Here is an 18,594-nt window from a genome sequence, read left to right on the forward strand (position 1 = left end):
TCCCACCAATCAGCGGCCGCTCCGCGCGCCGGCCCCGCCCCTGGCTGCGCGCGCGGCGCCGCGCGGCCCGTCCCCGCTGGCGCGGCCCGTCGCGGTCCGAGGATGCGGGAGGCGCCCGCGCTGCCCCGCGGCCCCGCCGCCCCCGGCGCGCCCGGCCCCGGGCCCGTGCCCGGCTTCCTGGCCAAGCTCTGGGCCTTGCTAGAGGATCCCGACAGCGACGACGTCATCTGCTGGAGCAGGGTGAGGTGCCCGCTCGGGCCCGGCCCGGGGAGGCCCGCGCGAAGGACTCGAGGGTGGTGGGGGCGCCGGGCCGGGGCCGCGGAGCCCGGCGGGCGCGGGCGGAGGGTCCCCGGCTGCCCGGAGCGTGCCGCCCCGCCGGCGGGGGTGCGGGCGCACCAGGGCCGTGCCCGGGCCCTCCCCTGTTGGCCGGGCCCCCCCGCCTGCGGCCCGCGGCGGTGCCCGCGCAGCGGGACATCCCCGGGGACAGCCCCGAATTCCCGCTCCGCCGCTCCGGGCGGTGAACGGGCGCTGTCAGGAGCCATTAAGGGCCCATTTTCCTTCCGGAGCGGGAACGGATGTGCCCCGCGGGCTTAGGGCACGGACACGCTGACCAGACACGCACTGTGTTTACTTTTGTTCCCTGTCATTTTTAAATCCGTAGGATTTTTCTGCACTTTTTTTTCCAGCCGTTTGCCCTTTACAAAGACAAAGATGAAAACAAACGTAGTATTTTTGTCCTCTTCATGAACAATATAAAAGTGATGCAAAAAGCTCTTCCTGTTTCCAGGAAGTTTGGTCTTGAGCGTCTGGTAAATCTGGCACTGCTGGTGTCACACTTACCCCTGGTCACCGCTGGGTTGTGTTGTCTGAACTTTCGGTAACTGAGCAACGTTACGTGGTTATTTTTAGTGATGACATAGCACGCACAATGGAAGAATCTTGTCAGGAGCTGGGCAGGCTGATGAAAGGAGATGAAATCTCTTTAGTGGCACGAATTCCATTCGGCTTGTGCAATGCTTATGTTTACTGGGGACAAAGGGAGCGGGCTTTTAGAAGAATTTTGCTTTGCATTAACATCAGCGTGTCAGGGCTTTAAGAAAATTCCCCGTTCAATAGAAGTGTTCTACGTAACTGTGTCTTTGAATTCAAACTTTTTAGTCCAGTCCCAAGTGCTCCCATGGACAGTTCACTTGGTGAAGTCTTTTGCCTTTCTCTGCTGTCAGAACAGTCTTTGCTGATTTATGATCTTCACTTAAGAGCAATACCTCAGAAAAGCTGTGCTTATTCACTAACTGTTACTTCTGCTTGTTTCCTAGAATGGCGAGAATTTCTGCATTCTGGATGAGCAGAGGTTTGCCAAGGAGCTGCTCCCCAAGTACTTCAAACACAACAATATCTCCAGCTTCATACGGCAGCTCAACATGTGTAAGCATCAGCGGTTCCTCTGCACTCTGTCTGCCAAGTTCATGGCTGCTGGGCTTTGGTTTGGATTTCTTTAAACAAGCAAACGGACTTGGCAAGTGTTTCATCCCCAAAAACTTAAGCCCTGGCCTCAAGTTTGCTTTACAAAAGAAAAGACTGATGGTAGAGCATGGTTTAGTGTTTGGGTTTTGTGTTGTGGCTCCAAGTCCTTTTGAGTAACAGCTGTAAGAATGTGTGCTGGTGCCTAGAGGTAGCGTGAGGTTCCCTGAGCTCCAGCATTGCTCTTGCAGCAAGCAGATGTGTACCCATGGGAGAAGAGGCTGTGTGTGCACCCTTACACCTAGAACATGAAGAAAAATTGCCTGGATTTTGGGGCTACCTCTGCTCTTGCCTGCTTTGCTGTGTTGCAACCAGATCAGTCCCACTGATGGCCCGAGCTGCGCTACATTTCTCTTTATTCTCATTATGTTTTCTCTGCTCAACCTGAAAGCATCGTGTGGCAGCGTTGCATAGCTCATGTGCAGTGAGGCCAGGCAGAGGGGTGCAGTGAGGGTGGCTCAAGGGCACAGTGCAGCATGCAGGGCTGCAGCAACCTACAGGAATCACTGCAGAAGATTCTGGAACCAGTGGAGGGACAAACAGCATGGGAGGTGCTGCTTTAGTTAGAATTCCAGGCTGGCAGGGAGGAGCTCTCTGTCCTTGGCCAGTAGGTTTGCCTGATCTCTCTAGGTGATGCCTGTGTAGGTTTTGGAACCTATAGCACATCTGTTTGGTCTCTGGACAGAGAGTAGATGCTTCTGTTTGTGTTGTGTGCTTGTGTTTGTCAGATCCATCACTTGAGTGACAGAGGATAATCCAAAGAAGCAATCATCTCTTCCCTTGTAGCCAGGATAAATGAAAAAAAAAGCAAATATTCCTATGTAGCTATACAGTGTAGTGGCAGCCTCCTTTTCCTGCTGGATCTATCCTGGCTTTCTAATAATAGTTGGAGTGCATTAATTGTGTTAAAACCTTGACTGAGGAGAGACGTGAATTGGCCTTTCAGCTGAATCATGCATCTGCCCTGTGGTGTTTGAGCAGTGATGAAATAGAACTGGCAATATCTTACTTTGAGCAGGCATTCTAGTCCAGAGGAGGTGCTCTGCTGCAGGTGTTTGCACAGGCAGGCAAGGAATGAACTTCTGCCTTGCTTTGTTCTGTAAACCATGGTGGTACATGACAGCGTTTGTTTTGATGTGTAGTTATCAGGGATAAAAGGGAAAGCGTACCACTTCTCTGCACCCACTGGGACGTGATTCTGTTCAAGATGTTGTAACAACTCTCATTTCTAACTAACACTGAAGGTTTGTACGTGGCTGTGGTGGTTTGGTCGTGGCTGTCTTGCCCACGGACACACACTGGCCATGCTGTGCAGCTACATGTGCAGCCTGCCAAGGGTGGGCAGTGGTACTGTGGACATGTTCTCTAGCTGTGAAGATCAGAGCAATGAAATCATTGAGCACCAAGAAAGGCTACCTTGGCTTTTTTGTAGTTTCTGCCCCCACCAATTGTAGTACAGTGGGTGTTTTGGTAGCATTGGACTTTTCTTAGGCTAGATGTATTCCAAGTCAGCTTTCAATTGGAAGAAATGGCTTTGTTGATTTCCTCTCCACAGATGGCTTCAGGAAGGTGATTGCTCTGGAGAATGGTATCATTACAGCAGAGAAAAGCTCAGTCATTGAGTTCCAGCACCCTTTCTTCAAGCAAGGGAAGGCACATTTACTGGAAAACATCAAGCGCAAGGTATAGTCTGAGACATGTTTACTTCACTTAGTTACAAAAGGTGGCTTATCAGGAGTTCATATGGGTGTTCCAAACACAGCCTGCAAATACCATGGGAACCAAGGTAGCTCCCTCACGATGCCAGACCAGTGCTTGGCTGGGCCTCCTTGTGCCAGTGCTTAGACAAAACCTGCTCTGCTCTTGGTTGTGAACTGGGGTAGGACCATCATCATCAAACCACAGCCCTTCTCCATAGAGTTCATATCCCTGATTGCAGCTTAGCATGGTCTGCAGTTCTGTCAGCATCTCCAACTCTGCAAAAGGCTCAAAGTAAAAGAAGCAAAAGAAAATACATTCCCATTTGGCACTCATTAAAAATTAGCAAGGTCATCAGTAACAAGTTCATTTGAATGAGTTTGCTTAAAGTATATTGGTCCTCCAAAACTGTGTTGCCACTAAGCTACATCCTTATGAGCATTTTCTGCTTTTCTTTTGCACGTTCAGGCCTTGTCTGACCTGTTTCTGCACAGATATTTATCCTCTGTTGGCACATTACAGCCCATAATATCCTGAGGAAGAGAGGATCATGATACATCACGTTGACATTTGAACAGCAGAATCTTTTCTTCAGCCTGTCGTCAGGTGTGGCTGCAGTGCCCAGGGTAATAAAAGCCCAGCTTAGGCTGGAGAGCCACAATGATGTTTGCATTGATTGCTCACTGAGCTGCCCCTGCTGGGAGCCAGGATCGATGGAGTGGTGCTGGCTGGGGCCCGTCCCCCCCTGCTGCTGTGAGCAGCCTGTCCCAGCCTGCACGCCTGGCAGGGCAGGTGCACCCTGACGTCAGGTGTGGCACCATGCGTCCCAGGGGTGGTGCACTGGGTGGAGTGTTCTAGATGGAAAGACAAAAGCTCTGCTCAGTGCCAAGGATATTCGTGTGAAGTGTTGAATAGCTTGGTGGAAGATACTCTTTGTTGCACAGGAAATGTTAAGTGATTTTTTTTGTAAAGCAGTCTTTAATTTCCTTGCTCTTCTACTGCCTGGAATGGGGCCATTTTCCAGTACTGGCTATAAACTCTATGGCAAGCCTCTGTCTGGAATGCAGGTTTGAATGCAGGACTTGCTTTGCTTCCTGCCTTTCACCTTTAGCTCTGCTGGTGTGCAGATACCCTGTGTGTCTTCACAGAATACCAGAATGGTTTGAGCTGGAAGGCACCTTGGAGCTCGTCTCAGTCCACCCAGTGCCGTGGGCAGGGACACCTCTCACTAGACCAGGTTGCTCCAACCAGGGATGGGAATGGGACAGCCAAGTTTCCCTGGGCAGCCTGTGCCAGTGCCTCAGCACCCAAGGACTAGACACCCTGATTAGCCAGTTGGGGACTCTCTAGAGCAGTTCCTTGTACTTGGGCAGAATTTATATTGGTTCTTGTTTTTTTGGAGGCTAGCTGGCTGCATTTGGAATTTCCACCCACTTCCTACAAGTTTTGGTTTTCTTCCCACAGAGGGGGGCATGTGCTGAAGAGAAATCAGACAGCATTGAATTTCATTTGGGATGCACCCTGTGTACATTAGCATAATTTATTAACTGCAGCAAACAGCAGAGCATCTAGACTGCAGACAGGGAGGAGAACTGTCAGACCCTTCAGTGCATCCTTTGCACCATGGGATTGTGTCAAGAAAGTAGTTAGTCATGTCTGAGAAGTGATTGCACAATGCCTGTGTTCTGCTCCAGCACAAAGGGATGGGATGTTGGTTTAGAACACCATTGGTTCATTTCTGACCATTCCACTCCCCTTTGGAAGACAAGATGTGTGAGCCAACCTGCACAGGAGTTACCTCACACCTCAGCAGGCCAATACCACATTGGTGCTTTCATCTCCCCCATGGAATCCACATGAGATGCTTTCACATCCTCCTTGGAATTTAGCAGAGTAACAAGAAAACTCCCAGCAGGCTGCAGGTTGGGTACGACTCCATGTGGCTCAATTATTTGGCAAAGCGATGTTCAAAATTATGTCCACAAAACCTGGATGTGTCATTCAGATATGTGCTTGTGATGCACTATAGACCTGTCTTTTTCAAAGTCCTGAATTGTGTTGCAGCCAACAATGCTTCTGCTGCAGAGAGAGTTGCTGAAGGAGCTGGAAAATGTTTAATATAGAAATGCAGGAAGGAGATGGTGAACTTTTTGCTCTTTGATGGCTTTTCTACCATTGTTTGAAGCAGCAGCATTCACAGATTGTGCTGTGAGCAGAAAAGCTGTTTGGACAAGTCTCCATAACTCTGGAATGCACTGAGCAGAGAGGTAGCAGAGGAAGCACCAATAGGAGACTCTGCAACACAAGTGGTGTGGGGTAAATTTTCAGATTGAGTAGGATACATCTAACTAGAGACCTTCATCTCCTGGTAACTTACTGGAAATTTGTTACTCCTTTGCTGGCAGATTTACCCACCCCTAGAAGGAATATGATCATTTTGTTCTTCCACTGTCAGCTATGGGGTTTTTTTGGCTGGTGTTCACTCTGTGACACTAGAGGGCAAACTGTCACCAGGCCTGGCAGGGCACCTCCAGGGAATGCCCTTTGCAGTCAGTGGTTTTTACTGTGAATTATAGTCATGAATCTACTGGCTCCAGGTACAAGGTGCTAATCTCATGTTTTCATTGGATCTTGTTTTGTTCATACAGTGCAGCCTGTCCTAAGGATTGTCTCCTGTAGCAGCTGTGGTGTTTAGTGCCATGTAGGAGTTGCAGTCTTACCTGGTCTTGTAATGAGGCTTGGTTCTGCCCTGCAGGACACTCTCCCTGCAGCAAGGAGCATGCACTGTTTGTAGTAAAGCTTGTGTACCTATTGCAGGTGTCTGCAGTGAGAACTGAGGATCTCAAGGTCTGCACAGAGGATTTGCACAAAGTCCTGTCTGAGGTGCAGGAGATGAGAGAGCAGCAGAACAACATGGATGTCAGGCTGGCTAACATGAAGAGGTAGACTCGTCTGTTTCGGGGCACTTATGCATTGAATGTTGCTTATGTCTGATGGAGATTGGCTAAATATGGGTTTCATTTGAACTGGAAACAGGTGAAGCTATATCTTTTCCTAAGAATGCCCATTCCACCCCACACAACATTCTGAATCTTGTTTGGTTTTGTAATTCAGTTACAGACTGGAGATTTAGACTGGGTGTCTGTTGGCTGCCTTGAGATTTCACTCTGGTTGCCAGCACCTGTAGTAGTTCTTAGGTCAATAAAAGCATTTCATCTTTTGAATACAAACAGGGTTGGATGCACTGAGGGACAATTGGTGTTCTGTTTTCTTTCTAACTGGAAGTGGACTTTGCACATCCTCGTCTCTGTTCTCTCAGATCCCCTTCATATAGGCACTGGTAATTCATTTAGTATGCCAGCAGATACCAGCCAGAGTCCAGGAGATACCTTTCTCTCTCTCTGTTCCTTAAAAAAAAAATAGCCAAACCCTTTGAACACCACCTTTAGATCTGTCCCAAGGCTGTCAGTGTTTGGAAACAGGCTGAGTGTAACACAAATTCAACAGCTTTGAGGCTTTGAAGGAATACCTCAGATCAAGATTATTGGTGGAGCAGCAGAGGATGAGGGTGTCCTTTTTAAGTGAGTGTTTCATGCTGCTGATGGAAAATGGAGTGAAGTTAAACCAGAGTTTGTTAGTGGATCACATTAACTGAGGGTTAGTTATCCACAGAGGGAATGTTGCCATTGGTTCTGCAAGGTACTCTAAAAGTTTGAAAGCTGTAAAACTAGAGCATATAAAGTAAACTCTGTTCATCCTCTGTCTTCTGATTTATTCTGCATTGCAGAGAAAATAAGGCCCTGTGGAAAGAAGTGGCAGTTCTAAGGCAGAAGCACAGTCAACAACAGAAGCTGCTGTCTAAGGTACCATTGCAGCATCTTCAGTGCTACCATCCTTATTCCTGCCTCTGTGATACTTCATGGCATTCTTTGCTTATGTAGAATGACAAATGACACAGAGCTGAACAGGCTGTATTAATACAGCATAAAGAAAATGGTCACAGTTCCTGAGTGTCCCAGAAGTAGCACAGTAAAGAACCACGAGCAAAGCACTAAGGAAAAGTCATAGTAGGATGTCAGTGTGTGGAGACAGTGCATGGTAACAGGAGCCCAGAACTTGAGAGATTGCAGGCACATGGAACGGAGTCTGTGAAAGATCTTGGACCAGGATACACTTAGACCACTTGAGAAGTAAACTTGGAATGCAGAAACTGTAGGAGTTTGCACGCTGGAAAAAATTTTCTCTGGTTTATTCCTCAGCTGTTTCTGGTCTGGAATCCTTTAGTGACTTGTGCTGCTATATTGCATTTCAAAAAAAAAGCCAACTGTGCAAGTGGGCTAATTTTTCTATGCAGTTTGTAACTCTTGCTTTGTTCTTTAAAATACATTGCAAATGGTTTTCTAAAACTGCTCTTAATTTCTGTCATGTAACTATATCATTTTATAGTAAAATCTGAATTAAGAATTAATTATTAGGATTGCTATGCTGACCATTTGGTTTTGGTTTTCTTTTGTCTTTCCTTTTAGATTCTTCAATTTATACTAAGTTTGATGCGAGGAAATTATATTGTTGGGGTCAAAAGAAAAAGGTAATTACTTGATAGGTCCCAGACCAGTGTCAGATGTGAATTGTAGGGATAAATCAGTTTCTATTGTGTGACAGGTATTTTTATCACTTATACATTCAAACTTGAGAAAGCTGATGGAAGTTCAGTCAAGCACAAAATAAGTATTTCCTCCTTATCACTAAAATAGGTGGGATGGGAATATTCTATACATTTTCAATTCCAAAGGGCACAGTTACCAGAAGTGGTGTATCTCCAAACGTGCATGTGTGACTGACTTCTTCCAAGCCACAGCGTGTGTGCAGGACAGGCTGCCTGCAGTACCCTTCCTGACACACATTCCCAAAAGCCAGGCCTCCTGGCAGGGCAGGAGTGACAGCCATTACTGCCTGTCTTTGGCACTGCTGAAGCTCTTCCCTCTGGCAGGCAGGATGAACTAAAGCTCTGCTCTGTCTCAGGTCTCTCACGGATGCTGCGGGTGCTTCACCCTCCAAGTACAGTCGTCAGTATGTCCGCATCCCTGTGGAGAGTGGCCAAGCTGTAAGTCTCCCCAGGGACACAGGCAGTGGGTTGGACAAGAGGATACACAGTGATATCAGTATTCCTTATAGCTACAAATACCCTAACCTGGTAATCAAATGCTCTCCCTTTTGTAATGGGCAGCTTTAGAGCAACACTCTGGCTGTAAAATCGTGCAAATCAATGCAACTGGTCACAGAGGAAATGCGAACAGGAAAGAGAAGCTGCAAGGAGAATGGGGCTACAGTATGAGAAAAGGTCAGAGGCTGTGGTTTACTCATTCTGTGCTGTATCTGCAGATGGCTTTTTCTGAACATAGTGCAGCTGAAGAGGATGGAAATGGTACAGGTCTGATAATCCGAGATATCACTGACAGCCTGGAAAATGCCACCAATGGCCTCCTTGCTGTGGCACACACAAGTGGCAGAGCCAGGTATGTCCAAAGTATATGAGGTATTTATGCCTGGGGTGATAACTGGTTAGTTCTGTTAATGTTTGCCATCCATCTGCATTCTGGGGAACGGAATGTCTCTCTGAATGTCCACCTGTGCATGACACGCCTGTTGTAGGCTTTCCTTCTGCAGCATGCAGCATTGGTCATTGTCAGGGCTCATGTCTCTTCAGGAGTCCCTGGAGGCCTGTCAGGCTGATGGGCATTGCAGCTTTAATTTGCTGAGACTTCTCTGTCTGTTCAACAAATGAACACATACTTGACTTTTCAACTGAACAGGGACCTGAATGCATATATAGGTTTCCAACAATCCAAAATGTATATATATTGCTAACAAATCAAGATGTGTAGATTTAACTCCAGTTTCAATACTGGTCTCAGTAAGCATAGCCTAGGGAAGGCATTCTCTGCGTGGCAACGGATTTTACTGAAAACTGTTTAGTTGTTAATGCCCAGAGTAAAATATAGACTGATTTGGACTCTTTTTCTTTCCAGAATGTGTCTGTTAGGAGTTTCCCTCCTGCCTAATTCCTGTATACTATATTGCTGCTTTTTGCCTGGGAAAAAGAGGTGTTTTGCTCTGATACATGGTTTCTGTATAAGCTGTAGTAAGAGATTGTTCATCTGCCACTTTGCTGCTTTTCCTAAGGATTGTTTCTTGAATCCTTGACTGGCCTAATCTTAATAAGATTTGGGATACTAAAGCTGAAATGCACAGTAATGCAGTTGATAAATTCTCCTGTTGTTTCTGTTTGGGTCACATTTTAGAGAGCCACAGGCAGCTCTAGATCCTGGCTTACCTCTTTGTCAAGTATCACAGCCAAGTGAGTTAAGTTGTGCAGAACCTGTCCCATCAGTTCCTGTAAACGATGTCAGCAAATCCAGCGAAATAGGCACGGCTGCTGTGGAGCTCCACACTGCACAGCCAAATGCTCCAGAGGACCCCGTGTCAGTAATTGATTCCATCTTGAATGAGAGCAGCTCTGGAAACCAAAGTGATCCTTTGCTGGACAGGTATGAACTTGTTTCTGAAAAGTGTTATGCTGTCGTCACCTCGTGGGATGCTGTCAGACTTCTGGAGGGTGTTTCGTTTGGCAGAACATAGGGAATTAGCTTTTGAATTGTCATTGGTGAAGTGAATTCTCTGCACCTTTGTTACCAGGGCTTGAAAAAAGCCAAGTGTTGGCATCACACATTGAGAAATGGCAAGTGTCCCTGTCACCTTTATGGTAGCATGTGTGCCTCCATCAGTGTGTCCCATCAGCCCACTGCTGTCACTGCCAGGGGCTGCCAAGCAGCAGGAGCAGGACACTGATCTCAGGCTGGCATTGTGGGCTCTTTGTTCCTGGTGGTGGATTGTCATCTCACTGTTCCTTTCCTCCTCTGCCCCTCATTTGTACAAATGTTTCCCGTGCGCCCTGTCAGATCACAACTCTGGATCAGAGGTGCAGGCTGTGGGTTCCTGCCCCACTGTGGCTGCAGGAGAGCTGTATCAAGGACAGAGCTTTAACCCTTGCTCCTGCAGCTCTTCTGCTGTGGTCAGCAGCAGGTAGGAGGATCTGGGGCGATGTCCCAGCACTCATGGTCTGAAGGCTCTGCTGTATCTTCCCTCCTGGGCACTGCAGGATGTGGGGCAGTGCCTTGGAACTGCTCATTCCTCAGTGCAGGGAATTCAGTACAGGAGCTCCTCATGGCAGAGCAAGACATGCAGTGTGGGCACTGTGCCTGCAGCTGCCTTCTCAGGTTCTTCACTGTCCCTCATGTCCTTCCAGCTGTCCCTGGAAGCATGTCCAGTTTGGCAACGAGCCGATGTCTCAAAGTAGGTAGAGTTCCTTCAGGCCCAGATTATTTCCAGCCCTTTGCTTATCATTTATTGTCCCAGGACAAAGCCATCAGACCTTTGTAACAGATACTGGTGCACAGGCTGGGATCTGAGAACATTCACCAGATACTCAAATGAGGGAGGAAGTAGTTATGGAAGGAGGAACTGCTTTTTGACCTGGTAGCTGTACCTCAAACAGCTGGAGTGAAAGGTGATACGGGAATGTGATTTCATCCATTTGGCTATTCTGCATTGTAGGCAGCCTGCCCTTTGGGGCAAGAGAAGGCCCTGCCTGCCAGCTGTGCCTTACAGTGCTGTGTAATTTTGTCTTTTTAGAGAGGAAATTCAGGATTTTCTGAACTGCATTGATGCCAGCCTTGAGGAGCTCCAAGCAATGCTGTCAGGGAAGCAGTACAACTTCGGTGCCGAAGCCTTCAGCGACGTGAGTGTCTTCTCACTGTGTTTGAGAAATACTGCTCAGGTTGTGTCATGAAATGCTGCTAGTTTATTTCATGTTGTAACGGGTAAGAGTCAGGAACATCTTGAAAAGCAAATAATTACAAATAGAATTATTCATAGGTATTCACAGTGTACAAGGTAGTACTGGGAGTCTTTCCAGGTCGTACAGGATTCCTGTTCTACAGAACTGAAGGGGAGGGGGAAAAAGGAAAAAAATTGCCTCTCTTCTCCTTCTCAAGCCTGATCACATACCATCACATCCTGACATACATCCTTGTATTGGATTCAACTGGATGATATAGATGATATGGAGTGAAACTTAGCTGTATTCCTGGAATCACTGGGAAATAGGGTAACCTTTTCTCCTCCTGTGACCTCAGTTTACTGCCACAGCTTGAAGCTCCTGCTGAAGGCCCATGGAGGTGCCACTGTCCCCATGCTTCAGTGGAAGGAGCAGCTCACTGGGTCCTGCAGTCCTTTCAGGAGCTCCCTGCAGTTTTATTTCAAGAACTTTATTGGTTGACATCTGATCTGGTTTTATTTTCAGACATTTAATCCGGAGCTGCCAGCCCTGGATATGAACTTGATGGAAACTCCCCCTGGTATTGAAAATGTAAGAGTAAGATTGACTTCTGTGGTGGGGAGGGCAAATGTGATGCTGGGAGTTGAATCTTGCTTGATGCAGCTCAAGGGTGGGAACAGGATGGGTGGCACAGGGTGACACTGCTGGTTCATCTCTTCCAGCTGACTCCAGGGTTTCAGTTATCAGTGTTGGCTTGTTGGAATTTAGGAGGGATCTCAAGATAATTTTCAGTCCTACATTCCTAGTGCAGTCATACACTTGGAATGCCTGTCTGAAGACTAAAGGAAAAGTACTAAATGAAAATTGTAATGCAATATACTGTAGTTGTTCTGAACAAAGCTCTGTGGGATTTCCTCAGAAGATACACAGAAGTTCAGCACAAACTTACTTCTCTTGGTCCAGTTCCTAAAATTGATTCATACTATTAAAAAAATACCCTTGCAAGTGTTATTTTTGTTGTAGTCCTGAAATAATATTTAAACTAGGATTTCCCAGTAAGAAGAGCTTTGACTACAACTGATGTAAAATGCAGCTGTGTTTAAGCAGTGCCTGCAGAATTCAATTACACAATAAAATCATGTTTAACTGTTATCCCAACAACACTGATTATAATAAAGCTTCTGGTCTGGAAGGTAGAACAAATATTTGCTAGTCAGAAGCTTGTTTGCTGTAGTAAGTTAAGTTTGTTTGTATTTCCCTGTGCCTCCTTCTGAGAGCTCCTGTGTGCAGCCCTTCATGTGCAATGACAGGCTCACTGCTCAGTTGCTCCATCTTTTTCCTCTTCCTTTCACATCTAATTCTGTTAACCAGTCAGTAAAGATTTCCATTTTGTTGTTAAACTTTTTGTCCTAACTCTCTGTCTGCTTTATTTCAGATGGCAAACTTGGCAGAGAGCACTGAAGGTCTGGGAGCAAACGAGAGGGAAACAGCAGGAAGCAAAGGTGGGCAGGAAGGAACACTGAGCTCTGTGGCAGCTCCAGTCTCTTTGAAAACTGTATATTGAAATGGAATTGTTGTAGCCTATAATATCTCCTTCTTTGGTCTGGGCTTAAGCTTTTTGTGAAGACTGGGATGTTTCACTGATCTTGAAGCTGTGCCTCAGTCTTTAAAGGCCTATCCTGTGCCCTGAGGTTTTCACACAGAAAACATGGGCCCCGTCCTGTGTCCCTTTTCACATGGAAACGTGACACGAGTGCCACAGTGGGGAGCAGATCTGCAAATGCCCTTGTGGCAGTATGTCCTACACAGTTTGTGATCCCCCCAGAGGCAGAGCTGCTCAGATTTCCACTGCAGTGCTGCCATTGCATGCTGTGAGAGTCAGGGCCTTGGAGTGGGCTTCAGGCACTGATGTTTCCAGGCACAGGGGCATTGGCTTCACTCTGACAGCCATGGGCTGTGGGGTTTGTCCCAGCCCAGCTTGGGCTTTCCTGTAGTGCACCAAGTTTGAAGGAACCTCTCCAGGTTTCCTTGCCTTGAATAAGAGCCCTCAAGTTGGTGAAACACTTTGAACTGTTTGTTTTTCCCTCAGATATGCAGCTGATCCAGTACAGGGCCAACCCTCTGCTTTCCTTATTTGAAGAGCTGCCTTCAGGTGAAGCTGCAGGCAAGGCAGACGATCCAAAAGACTTTCTGCTGCCTCCCCTGGAGGAGAAGCCTGCTCTCCAGCCTCCATCAGCCAGTGGAACTGTGGTGCCACTTGCAGCTCCAGCAAGCCAGGCCGAGCCTCTGGACACTCTGGGAATGGGTGATCCACCTCTCCTCCCAGAAGATGGGAATGGAGAGTATAAACTGTTTCCACTCCTGCTTCTCAGTCCTGTTGCTAACTTCATAGATGAGGCCTCTGAGATAGAAATTTCTTGAACTCATAGAACATCTGTAACCAGCTTAGTGCTATGGAATAACCACCAAAGGAGTGGAGCAGCAGAAAGTGTGAGCTTGGTCCTCACCTGCTTCCTGGGGACCCTGCTCTGCACAGACAAATGGAAGTTCTCTTGCTGCAAGCAGGGAGCACATCTGGGAGAACTGAACACAAGCTCTACAACAACAAGAGCTGGTGGAGTGAAGGCACCAGACAGAGGGGAAGAACAACAGCCCTGTAAACATACCACAGTGTATTCCATAACTTTTTATCCAATATTCTTATTGCAAGAGGAAATCTGTTTGTATCCTGTTTGTAAAGTTTGGCTGGGTTTTTTGTTGGGGGGTTGGTGTTTGTTTTTATTAGCTGGATAGTAATGTGGTGTGTAATATTTTAAACCTGGGTTTTACTCTTTGGAGAGCCTGCTTCAATAGGTGGCTTGCCTACTGTTTGAAATTAAGTTGGTTTTAAATTTTGTTTTTAATTTGAGATTTCCTTTTTTTGATAGTTACTGGCTACAATTGTTTGCATCTGCTTAGATTACTTTCATACTCCTAGATTTGCTCCTAGGTTTAGGGAACATTTTTCCTATGGAAAATGACATTTAACTGTGAAGTATTATTTTTTAACATGCTAGCACACATCCATTGCCCTGGATTGTAGGAGTTGTGGTAGGAAGTGCTTGCCCTCCTGTGTAGTGCTGATTTCTCATGCACATTGCATGGCAGTTCCGGGGTAACCTGCCCCCAGTTCACAGGTTGTGTGTCCTTGGAGATAGTCAGTAGGACTGATTCATGTTTAGCAAAGGCCAGCAGCTGTCCCTAAAATGAGAAGGGGAGCCCTGGGGTGCCTTGCACTGACTCACATTAAGGTGTCTCTGCTGGTAGCAGTTTTTGTTCCCCACCCCTGTATGGACACCAGGTTTCACGCTGCAGTTTCTGCCCATGGAATCTCGAAGCCAAATCAACCAGATGCATCTGAGTCTTTTGACAATGATTCACATAAAACTAGTGTCTACTTAAACCAAAAAGTCGTTCCCCAAAGTTTCTTTTGGCACTGTTTCCCAAGTTCTCTGAGCAAGCTGTGTGCTAGTACCAAGCATGTCACAGCTTCAGCAGCCCACACAAACCTGCTGTGTGCTGAAGTGACAGCAAGCTGCTGGGGCTGCAAGAGGCCTGGATGCAGGTAGAAACCCCCTTGGATGATATCACCTGGTATTTCCTGCCAGCACAGTTACTTTAAATTTTTTCCAGTTTTAGGAATTCAGGCTACCTGCAGGCTTTGTTCTCTCTAATGTTCCTGATCTAATAAGTGCTGAGCTCCTGTATTTGAGAATCCAAGGTAGATATTCTGAAGCCTGCTAGATAATGCATGTTACCTGTGCTGGCCCAGCTTCACTGGGTTTGTGCTTCAGTGTCAAATCTGAGTTGCAGAGAAAGGTCCTGCTCCTGGGTGTGTAACACCTGCAGTGTCATTTTATTTCTGTGCTTCTGTACCTGTTCTTACCTTGTGACCCTTCTCGTTTCCATCTTTTGAACTGCCTTTTGTCAAGTTTGTCTTATTCAAGCCTTCAGAGTCTTTCTTTCACTGACTTGTTGAGGCCAAGGGCTGAATAGTCCCAAGTTTTCATGAGCTGAAGGGAGAGGGGAAGGTGAGCATGTTGCATCTGTCCCAGGTCAGGTTTGGTTTGTTAATTCCTTCCCAAAGGCCACAGTTTTGGCAAGAGTGAATCTTGGCCAAAAAAAAGCAGTGAAAACCAGGCTTTTCTGGTGTGCTGTTGGACAGCACCATGCAGCCAGCAGAGTTCTTTGGGAGGCTGATCTGTGCCTCTGACTCCCAGCACTGGTTGGACGGTAATTTCTGTGATGGATTAGTGTCCTGTTCCTCTGTCTCAGAGTCATCTCCCCTCAGCGCAGCTCACTGTCAGGTATGGGGTCTGAGTGCATCATGGGTTTTTAATACACCTTCTCTCTTAAGAAGCTGAGAAACCAAGGCTTACAAAAATTGCAAAAAGAAAAAATAAGTTTGTAAATCTGTGTGTCTGGTTTATGTACAGGTCCAGGAAAAGTATTTGTGCAACTTTCCTAAGAAAGATTGCAATGGAAAGGGGAAGACTGAATAACAAAAAAAACCCACATGCTGAAGTAATTAAACTCAAGAATTGCAAAAAGATTACTGTGTTTCTTGTACATTCTTTGTGTGTTTTCCTGTCTGTGCCAATGTTTCCCAAACCTGTTTACTGATTTCTCCAGAATTAAGACCTTTCATGCTCCTGGGGCATGGTCTCATGATGCAGCTGCTGCTGGTTCAGGACTCAGGAGGGTGATGAGGAAAGCCTAATGTCTGTTTCCCTGTTTCCAGAGCGTGGGAGCACAGCACCTGGGACTGGTTTTTCAAAAGGGTTGATGTGAAAGCTTAAAATATCGTGTGTGCAGAAAAATACACCAGATGTAGCGCACACCTGCACATACTCTCCACAGACCCCAGCAGGAAAGGCCCTCAGCTCCATAAGGTATGGGTTAAAATATTCACTGGAGGTAACAGAAGGAAATGAAACAGCCCAGATCGTGTGTAGCATCAGGCAGACCCCAGATCTGGCACCCCTGTGCAGACTCTGCCCAGGGTAACTGGCACCACAGGCATTACAGTTTCTGGGGGACTTTCCTTGAAGTAAGGAACTGTTGATCGTTTCCACTGCCAAGAGAAAGGATCTTCATACGGAACATGCTGCTCTTCAGGATAAGGACAAGGACATGGCAGTGGAGTTGGCACGTGGAGCTATGGACAGAATCCTCTCTACGACAAGCTGGCTGAACCTGCAGCCCCGTGCACCTGCAGCACAGTGCAGCCACTGCCCAGCCTGTGCCCGAGGGCCAGGGCCCAGGCACTGAGTCAGCAGCCCCCACGTGCCAGCCTGGGTGGGGGCACTGCCCCACTGCAGCCTGAGGTGTCACCAGTTTGTCACCCATGACCGCAGGGGCCTCGCCGGAGCAGCAGCTTCCTTCCTTCTCCAGCATCAGTGTACATGGCTGCTGGCTGGCTCCCTGGCTTTATCTCTGTGTCTGGGGAGGAAAGATTGCTCTCCCTTATCGTTCACGTGCTGGGAATCCACAGAACACTCCCAGGCGTGGCGGGTGCAGACTGAGAAAGTGCCAAGTTCCTCTTGCATGCTCCTTTCAGATCTACTTTTGCACTGTTCTGACCCAGCCCTCCCCACACCGCCCGTGGGAGCCTTGCAATCAGTTCATATCTCCTGTGTGCTTGCTAACAGCCTTCCAGAATACTAGAAAAACTGATTTTGCTCTGTCTCATCTAGGCTGTGTGATGCCACCTCATCCATCCATGCTCAGAATGTTGTGCTGTCTCCTAAAACAAGATTCTTGTTTTGAAAAGCAGCATCATGGTATCACAGATGCCCAAAGCAGAAGCAAGGGGTTGCTGCCACAGTCACTTTAGCTACAGGTGCCTGGTGCTGCATTTTATAAAGGACAAAACTTCTCCTGCCACTGTTCCCCCCAACCAACACGGTAAATGTTAATAAATTAAAAAATACCTACACAGCTTTTTTAGTCACATGCTTAGAATTTCAGCTTCCTGGTTGGTCCAGATCCTGCCAGTGCTGCATTCCTGTTGTGTTTTCCCCCCAGCCAGCAATCAAGCACCACGCAGCCACTCGCTCACTCTCCCACCAGTGGGATTGTGGAGAGAATTGGAAAGGTAGAAGCTGCAATACTCTTGGGTTGAGATACAGACAGATTAATAGTGAAAGCAAAAGCTGGCACACAAGCAAAGGATTTATTCACTGCTTCCCAGGGGCAGGCAGGTGTTTAGACACCTTCAGGAGAGCAGAGCCCCATCAGGTGTAATGGAGACTTGGGAAGACAAACAGCATCACTCCATGTGTCCCCCTCCTTCTTCCCCCCAGCTTCCTATGCTGAGTGTGATGTCATGTGGTGGGGTCAGTTGGGGTCACCTGTCCTGGCTGTGTCCCCTCCCCATCTCCCCTGCACCCCAGCCCCCTCCCCAGCGTGGCCATACGAAAAGCAGAAGAGGCCTTGGCTCTCCATAAACACTGATCAGCAATAACAGAAACACATCTCTATTGTCAGCCTTGTGTTCAGCACAAATGCAAAACCACCCCTTATTAGCCACCCTGAAGACAATTAATTCTACTCCAGCCAAACCACTGTCTTTGACGTAGCTCAAGACAACGTAGGCTTCTATCCTCCTCCAGCAAGCACTGCTCCCTGCAAAGGAGTTGCAATGGTTTGACCTTAACGTGGTCTTTTCCTCCCTTGAACCAAGAAGTACATGAACACTGCAGCCACAGCAGCTTTTGCTGCTTCTCCCTGTCCCAGTGGCTGCAGGGCATCTCACGGGAGATTTCTGGTGGAGGAATACAGGGCCACAAGGGAGGATCCCACTGTGCCACTGCAGACCCAAAGCAGCGCTGCGGGAGGGCTGTGTCCCCTCCAGGGGCTGGGATGAGGTTGGCTGCATTGAATTAGTCTGATAACTTGTATTTGAGGGCAGGATGTTGAATTCGGGTGTAACAACAGCAAAGGCTCATTTCAGTTCAGCTGAATGCAAGGAAGCAGAAGAGATTCTTTTACTGGAGCAGAAGAAAAATTGAGAGAAAAAATTGTGGAAAACAGCAAAAGGCAGTAAAATCCCTTGAAAGGGATATGTCAGTAGAGGAACAGGTACTTCTCTTAGATAGGGCTAGTGCTCAATTACTGAATTATAGAGATTAACTATAACATTTAATGTACAGTAATATATCATTACAGTAAAGAAACCAGGATTTCATGGTCTCAAAGATCTTCTACTGTGACACGTTCCTCTTTTTCTCTCTGGCCATCTCCATGTTCACCTGTTCCCAAGTAGTCTGAAGGCACTGGAGGGATGTATGGCCTCAATCAGGGCTTGTAACTGAAAACAATTAACCAATTAAACCAAGCAGCTAAATTGCTCTGTGAGAAGGGAGGATCCATCTGTGAAATGCAGTGGGCTTGGTGGTCTGGATATTTGCAGCTCTTGGGAAATTTTTGGCTTCAGATTTGTATACCTGAATTTGTCACTCTACATGCGGTAGAGTGATAGAGAATATTTTAGCTGG

At 47.2% G+C, this 18,594-nt stretch overlaps 1 protein-coding gene across 1 annotated transcript; it reads left to right on the forward strand.

The window, feature by feature from the left end:
- The first annotated feature begins 33 nt into the window (after positions 1-33).
- On the forward strand, positions 34-15,647 carry LOC119712924 (heat shock factor protein 3-like). Its single transcript, XM_038164804.1, has 13 exons — positions 34-240; positions 1,317-1,425; positions 3,077-3,204; positions 6,037-6,161; positions 7,007-7,082; positions 7,746-7,807; positions 8,242-8,323; positions 8,602-8,735; positions 9,522-9,767; positions 10,912-11,017; positions 11,582-11,647; positions 12,492-12,558; positions 13,146-15,647. The coding sequence occupies exons 1-13, from the start codon at positions 103-105 to the stop codon at positions 13,475-13,477; spliced, it is 1,671 nt and encodes a 556-aa protein (XP_038020732.1). The 5' UTR covers positions 34-102; the 3' UTR covers positions 13,478-15,647.
- The last annotated feature ends 2,947 nt before the right edge of the window (positions 15,648-18,594 follow it).

The sequence above is a fragment of the Motacilla alba genome, chromosome 4A (assembly GCF_015832195.1).
Source record: "Motacilla alba alba isolate MOTALB_02 chromosome 4A, Motacilla_alba_V1.0_pri, whole genome shotgun sequence".
Taxonomy (NCBI): Eukaryota; Metazoa; Chordata; class Aves; order Passeriformes; family Motacillidae; genus Motacilla; species Motacilla alba.